The sequence below is a fragment of the Hirundo rustica genome, chromosome 4 (assembly GCF_015227805.2).
Source record: "Hirundo rustica isolate bHirRus1 chromosome 4, bHirRus1.pri.v3, whole genome shotgun sequence".
NCBI lineage: Eukaryota > Metazoa > Chordata > Aves > Passeriformes > Hirundinidae > Hirundo > Hirundo rustica.
Window position 1 is genome coordinate 47,796,942 of NC_053453.1, and position 15,925 is coordinate 47,812,866.

Below are 15,925 nucleotides of genomic sequence, written 5' to 3' on the forward strand. Positions count from 1 at the left end.
TCTGGGAGCGGAGGGTTTAGGTCCCTCCCAAGTGGCAGACCCCGCAGAGGTGTCGGGCGGAGCGACCGGGTGCAGGAGGACGCGGCTCCGGTCCGGCTGCGGTGTCCCCGGCCCCCCCGGCTCTCCCCCGGCCGGCGGCGGGGCGGTGCTGCCGGCGCGGCGGGTCGGCCCCGGCGGCCGCAGAAGCCTTCCCCCGCCCAGCCGCGGTAGGGCCGGGCTCCTCCGCACCGCCGAGCAGGAGCGGCCGGAGGTGAGCCGGGCGGGGTCCCGCCGTCGCAAGGGAGGCGCTGGGCAAGGGCCGGGTAGCGCCGGGGCCGGGGTAGGGTGGCGGCGGGGCAGGAGCGGCGGCGGGTCCGCGGGGATCGCAGGCACACGACGAACACACACGGAGGGGCGAACACACGCACAAAGAGACACGCAGCCCCAGTGCACTGGCGTGCGCCCGCACACAAAGACACAGAGCCCGGCACGGAACACGTGGGACCCCCACAGCCCCCTCGCGTCAGGGCCGGCCTGGGCCGCCCGGCTGTCTGCAGCCTGAGTGTGCCAGGCTGGAAGCTCCCGAGGGCATAGCACCTCCAGGGAGCAGCCTTTCCTTGTGTCTGATCGGGGCCTTAGGCATTTTTCAATGGGGTCCGTGAGCCCATGTGCTCAGTCATGTCCCACAAACCCTGATGGGAGGGAGGGGATCCGGGAGGGATTCTGGATGGTGCTCAGCAGTGGGGAGCTCCTACTAGCCAAATCTGTCCTGGGAGTGGTGGCCGTGGTTTGTTTTCTGCATGTTTCCATCTGTGAAGTTTTAGCGGTTAGAAATCCTTTTGCAATTGAACAATCCACAGAGGTTGTGCCGGCTCTGTCCTTCAAAACTCTCTCCTCCTTGACTTGCTGAGTTGCCTGTCACAAGGCCTCCAAGTGGGGCCTGACAACTTCTACAAAACATTTCTTTTTTTCTTTTAATAAATCCACAACAAACCCAGGAGCCAGAAAACAAACCCACAGGAGCACTGGCCTGTGCTGGGATGGGGTTCAGGCTTTGAATCGAGTGCATGTTACCCCAGTTTTGCCATCCTAGTTTCCAGTGCCGCTTGTCTGCTCTGAGGAGCCTGGATTTCTGGGGTGGGAGTGACACAGCTCTTAGCTCTGTCAGTCCCAAACTGTTCTGGTTCGTAACTCCTTCATCCTCTTCCTCCAACAAAGGATGGTGCTCATCATGCTGAAGCTTCAGACACCCTCAGCTACAGAGCGGCCTGGCCAAGGAAGACAGCAAGGGTTTGCAGTCTGACCTGCACAGCTGGTATGGCACCTTGCACCCCGCTGCTGGTGAAACTGCTGGAGCTGGGAGTTTTGCTGCCAGGAGGGCTGGTGGGGGTGGGTGGTCCTGCATGAAGACAGGGAGTAGGGAAAGGGGGCAGAAGTGTAAGTTCCAGAGCCCTTGGGTCTGAAACACTCCTTATCTTGCTTTCTAATAGAGAGCAAAAGGAGTGCCTTGCAGGCAGAGAGGCAAATTTCTTTAATGTGTCCCATTAAAAACCAGCAAACTGGGTCACTTGTGGAATAAGAAATGAAACAGCAGTGTTGGTGTTCCCAGGGAAGGCAGACGTCTGGGTGGTGAGGCTCTGGTAGTGACCTCCTCTTTGCGGCAGTGAGGAACCATCCTGCCCTTTTATAGGGGTACCTACTGGGTTAGACACTGTACTGTATCAGTGGCTGCTGGAGTCGTAGCTGCTTTTCCCTGGAAGCAGGATCAGGCCTCTTCTGGTGGGGCCAGTGACATGTTCCTCACACCTAGAGAACTTCTTCCCCCTCTCTTCCTCTGCTCCTAGGTGGGGGGCGATGAAGCTGAATGAGCGTAGCGTGGCCCACTATGCCACCTGCGACTCGCCCGCCGACCATGCCGGGTTTCTGCGCAAGCGGGTGGAGCGGCACCACCACCATGTCCACCACCACGGCATCTCCTACCAGCGCCACTGGTTTGTCCTCAAGGGCAATCTCCTCTTCTACTTTGAGGAGCGGGAGAGCCGGGAGCCTGTGGGGTTGGTGGTCCTGGAGGGCTGCACCGTGGAGCTGTGCGAGGCCGCTGAGGAGTTCGCCTTTGCCATCCGCTTTGATGACGCTGGTGCCAGGGCTTATGTGCTGGTGGCTGATGGGCAGGCTGCCATGGAGGCCTGGGTGAAGGCACTCTCACGGGCCAGCTTCGACTACATGCGGCTGGTGGTAAGGGAGCTGGAGAAGCAGCTAGAGGAGGCCTGCAAGAGCTTGGCTGCTTGCCATAAGTCTCCACGGAGGTCTTCCTCCTCCTCTGGCAGGAAGAGGCATCTCTCCAACCCTGCCTTGCCGCAACTCCAGGAGAAGTCCACCACCCTGGAGAATGGCTACTCCACATGGAGTAGTGGTGGTTGTGTCGCTGGTGGGGCCACCTGCACTGACCATGATGGGGGGCAAATGAAGCCCCCGCCGCTGCCTCCACGCCGGCGCTCAGCCGCCAGCAGTGCCACAGGATCCCCAGCACTTGGCCTCTCACCAGCCATGCTGGAGAGCCCAGTGTCACCAGAAACTATCTGCTTCTCCAAGCTGCACAACTGGTATGGGCAGGAGATCGCAGTGCTGAGACGGGAGTGGCAGGAGAGGCAGAAGAGGGGACACCCATGACTGGGGGCACAGGACGAAAGTCACTGGCCAGCTGATGCCCAGCAGCCTGTCATGAATGCAGGAAGAGTGAAGTGAGGGATGCTGCTTGTCTCCTCCCCTCGTGAGTGGCTGAGTGTGTGGGGTGTGTATGCTTCATTTGGGAGGGACTCAAATATCCTCTAAATCTCACATTTAATTTCCATGAGGCTTTATACAGCCAGAGAGTGTGTAACAACAGAGGAGCCACCTTTATTTAAACTCTCTCTGCTGGAAACAGGAGCTGCCCAAATCAGTACATATTGCAATGAACCTTAGCCAACAGGCTTGGCCACTTGACATGGTGGATGCTGTAGGTGTTTCATCCCCTACCTCTTCTTCACTACTCTGTTTGTTTGTTTTGGGTTTCTGTTTGTTTGTTTGTTTGTTTGTTTGTTTCTTAGTGTGGAAGTTTGCTTTTGATCTGTGCTTATTACTGTCTGTGGTCTTGTGCCAAAGTCCTTCTGCCTTTTTTTTTTTTTTTTGCAGCAGAAAAGGCTGGGCTCTTATGAAGTGCCTCTGACAGGCCACTCGCCCCAGCGCATGCCTCCAAGCCTTGTGCCTCTCTCACTATATGTAAAACCACTGCAGCTGTTGCTGGCCCAGCAGCTGGGGCTTTTGCATTGTTTTTTTTACTTTCATCTGTACTAACTCTTCTTTCAGTTAAATCCTTCTGGATGTGGATTATCATGGTCTTGCAACTGTCTCTTTGTGTGCTCATATTCAGCAGCAAGCCTGAAATAGAGACACGGAGCTTGGCCTGAAGCCACAGTGAGGACACCAGGAGCTCCCCAGGGCTGATCTGGACTCTGTCAAGTGGTAACCAAGCCTGCTAATATTCTGGCTCAAGGCTTCCCTGTTCCTAAACAGGGATGCTAAAGCCTCTTTGCCTGGGCAGGAGAAAATTTCTCAGCCTTTGCTTAGATCACAGTCCCTGCAAAGCGCCCTATAGGGCTCAGTCAGCTCATTGGGCTGCTTGCCCAACAGGGTCTCTAGAGCCACACTCCTGCAGGGCCTCTCTCGGTGGTGTAGCTTTGCCCAGCTCCTGGCCGTGCTGTGCAGTTGGAGGAGAGGCTTTGAAGGAGTGGGGAGGGAGAGAGGACTGGTCTCAGGGGGAGACGTGAAGGTGTGGGAGTGAGTTATGGGTGTTGGCAGTGTCTGGGCTTGCCTCTCCAGCATCAAAGCCATATCACTGCCTTCTACCAAGCCTGCACCTGGCCTGCTGGTACTTCACTCTGATTTCACGTCAGCATTGCTTGGCTGATCTCTGCAGCACATTCTATCTTCCCAGCAGGCTGGGAGGGCTACAGGGAGGCATGCCTGTTGCCTCACTATGGAAACAGACTTGTCCGTCAGTAGGTCAGAAACCTTGGCTGCAAAGCACATGGTACAAGTAGGTGGGTGCCAAGTCCAGGGACTAGAGCACCCTTGGGATGGGATTTAAAAATTTCCCTTATCTAGTTGCATGCTTCCTATCTAAAAATGTTAAACCTGTTTTTTATAGTTCTGTTTTATTAAAGAGCTTTGCTAGGAAAGCAAAAGCCCTTTTCAGGTCATGACTGGCTGGAACCTTTCTAGACTTAAACACACTCGGCTTCCTACTTTGCAATAGCCTGTAGAGATAGCCAATGAAGAAATCAAAATTAATTCTGTTAACTCTTGGTGCCTTTTAAAATATGTCTCTGGTAGTTTTGGATGATGAGCTTCCAGCCTCCTGCCTAATTAGGGCTCGATGGTATATTAGAGGAAATCAGATCTTAAATTAGATCTTACAAATTACTTTGGGCAGTGAGAGTGTAACCTTCACTTGCACGTAATGCAATCCAGTCCTCCCTGGTTCTTGGTTGTATAACTTCACAGTAAGGGTCTTCAAGTTTGGGAGGATTATTTTTGTTCTGCTTTTGTGAAAACAGTTCAGAAAAATCAGGAGCAGGTGGCCATGGGGCAAGGCCCTGGCTTCATCAGCAGCTCAGCTGGTTGGACATAGGGGCCATTTCTGCCTCCCTACCCTGCTGCTTGAAGAGTTCAGTACTGCAGCATTCCTGGCTGCAGATGTGTTCCTTTTCTCATGCCAGGGCAGCAGCATCAAGGGATTGTACTACCTGGTGCCTCCTTGCTCTGAGCAGGGGTATTTTGGGACCAAGGTCAAATTTGTCAAGCATTTTCCTGTGGTTATTTTTTTTAATGTAATACAGAGAGAATATTCCTGATGTCTCAGATTAACATAAAGCAGATTGACAGTAAAGACTCAACTTCCAAAACAAATCAAAATATAGTGGCAGTTCCTACATGAGAACCAAGAATTGCAAGTGACTTGAAAGGGAAAATAAATTAACAAAGCCAGTTCTGTCAGAACTGAAACTGGGACAGTATTATCCATTTAAGGGCTGTTTCACTTTTAAGAAGCTTAGTTTGTTTTAATAAGCCAGGATTGTGCCCGTAACACTAGTAAAGAGCTTATATTTAATGCTTTAATCTGTCCCATTCAAACAGAACAATATCCATGCGACCTACCTTTGCGTTAGCACATATCCCAGCTAAATCCCAAATCCTGCAAATGGGATGCTGCACTCTACTTTCTGTCTGATTACATTTGGAATAATTTTGTGGTTTACTCTGCAGTGCTGATAAGAAAATGGCTGAATCCTGATCCACACTTATGCTCAGCCCAGTCATCCATGCCTGGGTCTTTGCTAGGTCGCTAAAGCACTGAGTGACTTTGGATGCACTTTATCAGGATTCCTCACCATCCCATTGTTGCAGCAGGGTTGGCTCTTTTCTGAGTGAAAAGAGACATAATTGGAGCCATGCCGAAATTTGTATTGGAGTACAGGATTTTTAATGACCACTGCCACTTGCTTCATCAGGCAGAAAGCACCTGAGTGCTGCACTGCTTCCTCGGAGATGGAGGCTATTGAGCCAGCCCAGCTGGACTGGTTGTGCTGGAAGTGCCTTTGAAGCAGCCCCCAGGCAGGAGGTTGGAATTTCAGCTTCCGGAGGTTGAACATTAGCTGGCTAATGGAGCAGCCTGTCTGTCTTTCTACAGGCAGAGATAGTTACAGGAAAAGAAGAGAGTTTTCACTGCACATTGATCTTGGCAGCAAAATAAGACTGATTGCCACCCAGGGTTTTTCTCCAGTCATTCATGCTGTTTCAAAGGTGTCTCCACTGCCTCCTCCTGCCTCCGCTTGTCCTTTTTATTTTTAAAAATAGAGAATGTCTATCTAAACAGGTTCCTTGGCAAAGAGGGAGCTGAACACTGAAGTTGAATAGGTACTTTTCTTAAAGTACTGAAGTGAGATCCTTTTCTAAGAGTCCTCTTTAGTGCACAAGCGATAAGTGCTAAAATTTAAAATAAATTGAAAGAGTAAGGGCAATTCTGATATGGCCTTTGTGAGCTGTGCTGAGAAGGGCTCCCAGTCCTGCTAAAATAGTTGATTAAATCCTTACATTTTTCTGAGGCTGGCATTTCAGATTTGAGCCTGTGAGATATATATATATATATATATATATATATTTAACTGCTGTTTTCCACTGCATCCAGATGAAGAATAACCTGAAGGTTTTACCCGTGGCCACTCTTAGCCATGTGGTGGACAATCATGCAAGATCAGACATTTTGTGTTACGGTAGCTACTGCACTAATAGTGCCTCGGGGAGCCACCCCTCAATGTTACCTCTCTCGGCTGCCTTTGCAGAGAGGCTGAAAAAGCCCTCACTGAAATGCACGGGGGCATCTTTCACCAGCAGCACCAAACTCGTGTTCTCTCCCTACAATTACCGGGAAAACACTATGAGCAACTCCTGCCTTTCAAAGTGCTTCTGTTTTAGGTTGGGCATCTTCCTTTTTTTAGGAGGTGATTTTGCATGTGCCTTTGTTACACAGAACTTGTATTATGCATTTTATTACATTGTTTAGAGTTTGTTTTACACGCGGAACTTGTATTACGCATCTTATTACATTGTTTAAAGTTTGTATTTTAAGCCCTAAAGCCGAATAAACCGGTTTGATTTGTAGGCCGTGCGCTGCCAATGGAGCCGTGAAGCCCCCGGGCGTGTCTGCAGGCCCTGGGCATTCCCGCCCGGCCCAGTTTTCCCCTTATCGGGAGGTGACCCGGGCCCTCCCTCCTCCGAGGCATCGGGAAACGTTCCCAGGCTCCAGGGGCGCGGCCTCGTCCCGCGCATGCGCGGTGACGATCTCACCGCCCCCCAAGCCTCCTGAGAGCCCAGGTGACGTCTGGGCTCGGCCGGCTCGCGGTAGACGGGACGATGGCAGCGGCAGTCGGGCGGCTACTGGCGGCGACTGTGGCTCGCTCAGGGCGTGCGGGCTGGGGCGACCCGGGCCGAGCCCTGGCTGTGCAGCTAGTGCCTTCCCGAGGTGCCACCGTCACCCGCAGCGGCGCCATTTTGCCCAAGCCGGTTAAGGTGAGAGACGAGCGGGCGGGGGCGGCAGTAACGGGCGGGAGATGTGGCCAATCGGCGGCGGCGCAGCTGCTGCGGGCGGGGCGGTGGTGGTGAGTGACAGTACCTGGGGCCAATGAGCTGCGAGCGGGCCGGCGGAAGCGCTCGGGAGCGGCCCCCCGAGCGGGGCAGCGCTGTGGCGTAAGGGGGAGGTAACACCCCCCCTACGCGCCGCGTTTTGTCACCGGCGACCGCCTCCGCCTTCCTAAGCCACGGGTGTTCCTTGTCCCGGGCTGCTCGCTCGCTGGTGCGGGTGTTTGTAATACTATTATGCTAAAGTAAAGCGCGGTGCGGTGACGGGGGGTTGGCACTAGGGACGAAGATCGTTCTTCGGGCCGCTTCCCGGGTCCTCCGCGCTCCTGTGGAGCCGGGAGTGTGCCGGTTCAGCCAGAGTGCGATTTGCTTGGATGTAAAGATCCACTTTTTACAATCGACTCCTTGCAGACGCCCTTCGGCCTCCTCAGAGTGTTCAGCGTCGTGATCCCTTTCCTGTATGTTGGTACTCAGATCAGTAAGAACTTTGCAGCCTTACTTGAAGAACATGATATCTTTGTCCCAGAGGATGATGATGATGATGATTAAAGGGTATGTCATTAACTACACCAGCAATCTAATTATTTGTGCTTCCCGTTTGGCTTGGGGCAGGGAGGAGAATCTCAGACAAGGAAATAGGCCAGCAACAGCTTAAAAGACGCACTTAGAGTTAAACACATAGACATGGATATGCCTTTGGTTGTGAACTTTTTTGTTCTGTACCAGAGTCGGCCAGACTGGTATCTGCAACCTCCACACCATGCATTTCTTAGAGACTGGAAAAACTGATGGTGTTTTAGATCTTGTCAGCTGAATCAGAAATAAAATGTAATCAGTGAGGGTCTAAAGTGCAGACAACAGAGAGGCTTCAGTGTTCCTACATTACACATCCAAAGAAGGACAACAGAGCTGATGAGCAGTCTGAAGCACACCTATTATGAGGAATGGCTGAGGGAGCTGGGACTGTTTAGCGTGGTGAAAAGAAGGCTCAGGGGAGAACTTATCACTCTACAATTTTATGAAAGGAGGCTGTAGCCAGGTGAGGTTCAGTATCTTTTTCCCAAGTAACAAGCAACAGAACAAGAGGAAATAGCCTCAGCTTATACTAGGGGAGGTTTAGATTGGATATTAGGAAACAGTTCTTCAGGGAAAGGGTTGTCCAACATTGGAACAGGCTGCCCAGGGAAATGGTGGAGTCACACGCCCTCAAGGTATTTAAACGAGGTGTAGATGAGGCACTTAAGGACATGGTTTAGTCTTGGCAGTACTTCAGGACTTTTAGTACTTTAGGACTTGGCAGTACTGGGTTAACAGTTGGGACTCAGTGAACTTGAATGTCTTTTCCAACCTAAACGATTCCATGATTTTGTTCTACTTGTTTACTTGTTTAAAGGTCTTCTCCTAACTCACAGAATGACTCTTTGAGAACAGAGTCTCATACTGTCCGAAATTCTGATATAGGTGAACAATTTAATAGAATTCTAGAATCCATCAGAACCAACTCTGGTGGGTGATACAACACTGATCTCTGGAGTAGTTGGACCATTCAGACTCATTGCAGAAAGGAAGAATGGAAGTAATTCACCTTTATCTGCACCATGCTACATTTTCTACCATCTTCTATTATTCTGTTTAGCTTGCTCTTGTGTAAAGATTTGAGTTTGAGTGTATTTGATTATTTATAGAACAAAGAAACTGTTTTAGAGAAGTTGTTGTAAATAATGTAGATTTATAATTAGTTTGGTGGATGCACTAAGACTTAAAAGATTGCAAAGACTGCACTGGCCTGTTGGAAACTCCCTTTATGTAAACCCCATCTTGTGTTGTTTCTGGGAGGAGGATACAGACTGCAGCTCAGTAGTGTATCTGTAACAGCTTGTTTTTCTATTTGCAGCACTGGAACTGAAGAAAAGAAGGGAGAAAGCCATTGACAAAACAATGGTTCCAACATCTGTCACCTGTGTTTTGTGCTTCCTAAAGTGGACAGGGGGCTTTGCATCCCCTTTTGCCAGTGAGTGTCCTGCACATCTCTGTATGCTGGAAGTCTGTAGATCAGAGTTGAAGGAAGTGCTTTGATAGGCCCTGTGTCCTTGCACACACATGCTCACCTCATCAAAGACTGCTTGGGATGCCTTTAATTAGCAACATGGGAAACAATTAATTAAATATCAAGAGATTGACAAATGCAACTTTGGTCCTGTGTTTTTATACATTATTTGCCCATGTCCTAGCATTTCTGTCTTAACTTTTCTATCTCTGTATATCTGTTCCAGTTGGAAAGCTCTCCTCGTGCTTATTTTCTCTTTTGAGTCCATTCAGTAACTACAGGACATGTGGAATCCTAGGGGAAACAGCAGCCCCACAACACAGCCCTGTCAGAGAATGAAGTGCACATCAACAATGGCACTGTGGTTCAACAACCTAGCAGCTGTATGTGATGGGGACTGTGTCATTAACTTTACCTCACTGAAGATGAAAGACAGTATTATTACCACACTTTAAAACTTTGAGTGGCTTTGCTAAAAGGTTGAGGTCACAAGTTGCAAATGAACTTGCTCATGTGTTTTATAGCATTTAATCTCTGAACACTGGCTCCAATTATCTAATACTTCCTAGGTAGTTCAGTACTTCCTTCTGAAAGAGCCCTAATGTATTTGTTTTCTTCACCGTATGAATTTCAACTCCTCTTTTCATAAGTGTTTGCCATTGCACTTAAATCCTTGTATTAAGACTTAAAATCCTTGTATTATGACTTGAGAGGTCTTCTCTGCTGTTATGGCACAGGAAAAGTATCTTTAGTCACATCACACCAGCTGTTCTCTCAAAATGAAACTTTGAAAGGTTGGTCAATTATTTATTTTTCTTAAGCAAGCATTGCCCCAGCGTCTCATGGTTTCTGGTCACTAGATCTGGCCTCTTGACTGCCCACTTCTTTCTTCCTTATTGGTGTTGCTGTTGAATTGGGAGCAGCGTATAGTTCAAACAACCACATTGTTCCCTTATTCTTTGGCACAGCTTTTAATGTTTGCTCAGTAACTCTCCAGCATGGCTACTGAGAGAAAAGGGAGCCTCTAATCTGAGTAACCTCAAGAGCTGTAGCTAAAGGCAGCTGTTAGCTGCTTGAGTCACTTGGTATCTGAGTTGCCCCGTTCTTGCCCAAAGCCACCTGAGAAGCAGTTGTTCCAGTTTATGTGCTCTTGGGAGCCAAACTGTAGGTGCTCTATATGCTGCCAAAATCCTTTTCACTGCTTTGTCCCACAGTTCCTCCTGGGCCCCTCCTGACTTTGTTAACCCTGTCTTTATAAACATGCCAACCCTGGAGCCCCAAGGTACCTATGTACACATTCCTGAGGAGTGCTGTGTTACAGTCCTCATGGGGAAGAAAGCCCCACTACTTACAGAATAAAAAGATGTTTATTTAGGCTGGAAAAAAAAAGAAGCTTGAGTGTACTACAACCATCCAGTGCTGGTCACATCTGGAAGAGCTCCAGCATCAGTTACTTGCTGAAAACCCATTCTATCTGGTGAAAGAATAAATTCTCCTTATCCCTCTCAAAAGGGAAGTAGTAATTCCTGATTCAGTGCATGAGGTGATGGTAGGACACCATCTCCTGCTGGGCTTCAGAAGCTCTTACAGAGCCTTCCTATTCTAGAAAACAGTACTGTCATGGGTTAGCACAGTTTGGTTTTTAGTTAGGGAGGAATATAGAGTGTTTTTCCCTGTCAGGACCTTGGAATTGCTTTAGAAAGGACAGGGACCTATCAGAAGACTAGTTTGGGATATTTGCATCTGTTTTGACCACTGAGGATGTCAAAGGTGACTTTGGGAAGTACCCATATATAAACCCTGATTCCCTGCAGGTCACTCCCTTCCAGGTCAGTCACCAGGTAATATCATGGGTGGCAGGGGGGCCCAGCTCAGGCCCCGCTGCCCTCTGGGTGCCCGGGCCGGGCCCGGCCGGGCCTCCGGGAGCCGCTGCCCGCACGGGGAGCAGCCCGGCCCGGCTGAGCCCCTTTCCCCGGCTGCCGGGGGGGAGAGGGGAGGCCGCAGCTCGGCAGCGCCGGCCACGTGCCCGGGGCAGCGGCAGAGGGGGCCACGCCATGGCCCGGCTTAGCAGCCGCCGGCAGCAGAGAAAGAAAACCTGCAGCTCCATAGAAACTCTGAGCTGAGCCACCCTAAATGAGACTGAGGGGTGGAAAGGACATCCACCAGCCTCCCCCATCAGCAGGCTGATCTCTACAGCCCTGCAGCCAGGGGCAGAGAGCACATGGCCACAGCAGGCCTGGGCAGATTTAACCCTTTCCTGGCAACATGCAGCTTCCAAGGCCTAACCATTCCTCAAGAGAGAGAAGAAAGAGACAGAGTGCATGTAGAAAAGACACTGCATGACGTCAGTGGATCAGAAGTGAAAGAACTGGTAATATTAATGGACAGACGGATTGAGGAAGTAGACATTTTTAATCAGAGTTCTTTGGGGTAAACTATGGAGAAATGCAATATCTTAATGTTGTTTGGGGGAATGCTGGTTCTAATCACAATTGGGGACTGATATGATTGAGATTTAAGTGAGAATCTCAGAGCCCTCACCCCTAGGTTAAAAGGAGGTCTTTGTTTCTTTTGAGATAGAGACAATTTTAGAGATAGAAGAAGAAAATCCGTGTTTTGTACTAGAAGAAGCATTCTTAAACAGCACCCCAAATACACTGAGAGGCCCATGAGTAGGCAGGGGAAAAGCTGCTGATGGGTGGAACAGCACAATCTGCAAAAAATTCCAGTTGCAGATTTGTGACATTGGGAGGCACTAGACTGTTTTTGTCTTGTGGCGAATGTCTCTATGGTACTTAGAGACTCCTCCCAACGTGATGAAAGACTATTATCACAGGTTGTGTCTCCCTCTGTTTTTTTGTAAGAAGGTGTCATGGGTTAGTACAGTTTAGTTTTTTACTTATAGAAGAATGTAAAACAATTCTCCAGGTCAGGACCTGGGAATTGCTTTAGAAGGACAGGGACCTATCAGAAGGTTAGTTAGAATATTGGCATCTGTTTTGACCACTGAAAATTGTTGGCTACGACTTTGGGAAGTACCATAGAAAACCCCTTGATTTCCTGTAGGTGGGTCTTTTTTCCTTCTTTCCTTTAGCCAGAAAGAGACAGGTAACATCGAGTTGGGCCTGCTGCTCCCCCTTTTGGGGGGAGCTGGCCTGAGGCCTGGCCGGATTCTGTCAGCTCCCGGGTGGCGGGGGCGGAAGGAGAGGTTGCTGCTTTACAACAACTACTTTCTCCAAACTTCCCAGAAGCAGGGAAGAGATCTCTGCCTGGACCCTGATAAGAGCTATGGCCACCATTTAAGCTGAGGCCGCCCCGATTTACACCAAGGGGTGGGCCGAAAAGGCATTTATGATCCTGCCTGGTTTTTTGTGATTCTGGATTGCCCGGGTGCTCTGATCTCTGATGTTTCTGTGAGTTCTTCCTCCCTCACCATCATGGCCTTGAACATCTAATACCATGAGCTACAAAGGACAAAGACTGAGCAGATTTAACCCTTTCCTGGCAACATGAAGCTGCCAGAGCTTGGCCCTTCTCTGAGAGAGTAAGAAAGGACAGAGTAAACATAAAGAAAAAAACAGCATGAATTCAGTAGAGCACCAGTGAAAAGACTATTAGGACAGAGGGCTGAAGAGTTGGTTGTTCTATTCTTACTTGAGCCATGGAAATTAACTTTATATTTAGATCATTCCTTTAAATCATGGGAAAGATATGCATTTGGGGAGATGATTGTTTTGTGTGTAGATTTGAGCAAAGGTGTTTGTGATGGACTAAGTAATATTAATCCTATAAGATGCTTGAACAGAGATAAAGATGAGAAGCCCCCTGCGCCAGTGAAGAAGTGAGAAGATATCTCTGTACCTTGAAGTGAAAAATCCTTTGCTTTAGAGTTATTCATCTTTAAAAGGTGACACCCCAATATGCAAAAGTCTAAGACCAGAATTTAATGAACGTAAAACCACTACATTTATTAGTGTTTCCGCCCGGTTGCGAAATTAAAACTATTACAGAAGGTTAACAGTTTGCAGGGGGAGGAAAGAGTGTTTTGGAGTTTCACTCTGTTTTGTTTTAGTTTTTTCCCCAACTTTTTTCCATCCTTTTAGTGTGTGTTAATAAAGCTATTTGTTTATTTTTAAGCTTGAGCCTGCTTTGTTTTTTCTCCTAATCTTTCTCCCACAAAAAGAGAATAAATCCTAAGACCACTGCACTAAATTTGGCAACCAAAATTTAGCAAACATGAACCACTACAAATACAAACCCCCTTCTGTCAAGTACTTTCATTTTACAGCAGAGAAAATGGACTCTGCTTATGTTTTAATGCACAAGGATTTATTTGCCTACTGAATTTTATATATTCTCTGTGAGAAACTAAGGAGACTAATGTATAATTAAAAAAACAAGGTTAACAAAGTCACAGCATGAAATTGCAAGACACTGCCAGAATACACATGTACCTCAAGCACAAGAATATTTCTGTGAGTACGGTGGCTTTACTGAAGGCCTGTCCTTTTTCTCACAGAGCCAACATCTACAGATGGGGCTGCAGGCTAAGCACAAAGACCCACAGCCAGGTTGTGTTGTGGTTATTCAGCAGACACCCCAGGCCATGTGATGGGAAAAATGCCATCCACTGAAAATACACACTGGCAAAACTAGGAAATTATAGCTCTTCAAACAGATCATAATCACTTACACATGCTCTGGATTCATGTAGTCATTAGGCTCCTAAGATGCTAGAGAATCTCTTTGTATGGATTTTTTTTTTTTTCCTATTGTATAGAACTTTATTTGTAATGGAAGGCACGTAGACACAGAGTCAGTTTCTCAAGGATTGTGGCCTGCATAGAATCTGGACAGAAAGTCTCTAGGTTGCGGAGTTTCCGTCTCATGGAAGTACCTCATGACGTGAGTCCTCTGCTTCCAGACATGAATGGTTTCTTGAAGCTCCATTTTCCCCTGCACACACACAAAAGAATTTCAGACTAGTCGGCAGTTAGAGCCTAAGTCTAACCACACAGTACTGTGAAAGTTATTTGAATGCACTTAAAAACACCTTAGAAAATAATAGCTGCATCAACAGTTCTGTAGTCCTACAACCTGCATGCATCACCTACACTGTGACACAAAAATACTGTTCCTGACCTGGGACTTAAGTTGATTTCTCTGCAGCACAGCTTCCCAGCCCTGTGAAACAGGTAAGAGACTGTCTCCTTCTTAAAACCTGCTTTTTTTCTCCCCTGACCAGCATCTCCCATAAAATTCTATACAACATTCCAACTTTTGAGCACCTCTACTGAATTTGGGAGAACAGCAACACTTTAGCTGTAAAATTAACTGCTGCCAAGTGATTTGCATCAGTATCACTGCCACTGAGACAAGCAACTTCTTCACGATTCCATTCTTTTGTACCAGTTCTATAGGATGGTAGCACAGAGCAAGATGAGACTGCCTGGAATTGTCCATACCAACCATACTACCTAGGATTCTGTTTCCAGATTTTTTCATCATGTAAAGACAGAGTAATTGCCTTGAAATGCAAGAAACAAAACAGGTGAGCATGGCAGTCCTTGTTTGGAAGCCTTCTAATGTACTAGACCTGCAGAGGTCAGTTACTGTTGCTCAGATACATTTTGAAGGCTATTGGGCTGATTACTGCTTTGAAGCAGACAGGGCTCTCAGGCTTGTAACACCACCAGATGTGTTACAGAGTTGGAGTGTTCTGCCATCAAAACCAGCTTCCCACCAAGTACTGACACTGTAATATATGTTTCAGAATCAGCGAAGAAAAGCATTTTCCAATCCAATGAAGTACTGTAGAGGGTAGAGAGTTAATTTTTAATAATAAACTACTGAGTAGCACCTATTTTCCCTTTCTTTGATTGCTGTTTTAAAAAAAAGACAAGGAAGCAAGCAACAAAAATAAAGAACAAACTTAGTATTTTAACTGCTACTTTGCTTGACATACACTTGCTGAATTCTAAAGCCACCTGATCTCTTATCAACAGGTTTCCTGACATGGATATACCAATCCAACTGCCAGAGACAACCACTCCATAGACAGGCTGATAAAAAGTTGACCCTCTCTTCCATACCCACAATCATCCACATTCTCCGCAGCTTCAACAAATCAGAAGTAACCGCTTGTACCTTAATAACCAACATGTCTATCACGCGTGGATCCGTAACGTGAGCATTCTTCATGAACATCTCTCGCACCTTTTTACGCCCCTGTTTCACCGTGATGTCCAGCTGGTACAGGTGCACTGAGAGAAACACAACACCTACTGCAGTCATCCACGTCGCCCTGCAATTGTTCCACCGACAACGCGCAACACAACCCTAAAAAATCGCTACATTATCACAAGTTCATGCGACGCCCTCCGGCTTCTCCAATGTCATTAAGGCCGTTCCGACCTTGAGCCCGTACGGCAGGCCCGCGTCCCTCACCTACCCGTGTTGGGCACCTCGCGGTACCAGGCCCGGTACAGCTCCCTGACGCGCCGCTTCGCCTCGCCCAGGTCCCGGCTGAAGATTGGCTTGACCGCGGCCGACACCACTCCCTTCCCCGCCACCGCCATCTTGCTGCCGCCGCCGCCTTCCTCGCCGCCCGCGGGAACGGGCCGGGCACGGCAACTTCCCCTATTGACCGACTGAGCTGCCACTCCAGCCCTCCGGGCCTGCCACCTTCCATCCGATTGGTCAGAAGAAACGCCAATCACC

At 48.5% G+C, this 15,925-nt stretch overlaps 3 protein-coding genes across 3 annotated transcripts; 2 read left to right on the forward strand and 1 right to left on the reverse strand.

Moving 5' to 3' along the window:
* The first annotated feature begins 169 nt into the window (after positions 1-169).
* PHETA2 (PH domain containing endocytic trafficking adaptor 2) lies at positions 170-6,697 on the forward strand. Its single transcript, XM_040062038.1, has 3 exons — positions 170-250; positions 1,198-1,294; positions 1,824-6,697. Exon 3 carries the CDS (start codon positions 1,834-1,836, stop codon positions 2,647-2,649), a length of 816 nt encoding a protein of 271 aa, XP_039917972.1. The 5' UTR covers positions 170-250; positions 1,198-1,294; positions 1,824-1,833; the 3' UTR covers positions 2,650-6,697.
* Positions 6,698-6,856: 159 nt separating this feature from the next.
* SMDT1 (single-pass membrane protein with aspartate rich tail 1) lies at positions 6,857-9,347 on the forward strand. Its single transcript, XM_040062040.2, has 3 exons — positions 6,857-7,089; positions 7,570-7,710; positions 9,053-9,347. The coding sequence occupies exons 1-2, from the start codon at positions 6,934-6,936 to the stop codon at positions 7,705-7,707; spliced, it is 294 nt and encodes a 97-aa protein (XP_039917974.1). The 5' UTR covers positions 6,857-6,933; the 3' UTR covers positions 7,708-7,710; positions 9,053-9,347.
* Positions 9,348-13,147: 3,800 nt separating this feature from the next.
* NDUFA6 (NADH:ubiquinone oxidoreductase subunit A6) lies at positions 13,148-15,825 on the reverse strand. The gene is made up of 3 exons (XM_040063400.2): positions 15,657-15,825; positions 15,353-15,468; positions 13,148-14,161 (listed from the first exon to the last, which is right to left on the reverse strand). The coding sequence occupies exons 1-3, from the start codon at positions 15,781-15,783 to the stop codon at positions 14,030-14,032; spliced, it is 375 nt and encodes a 124-aa protein (XP_039919334.1). The 5' UTR covers positions 15,784-15,825; the 3' UTR covers positions 13,148-14,029.
* Positions 15,826-15,925: the final 100 nt, after the last annotated feature.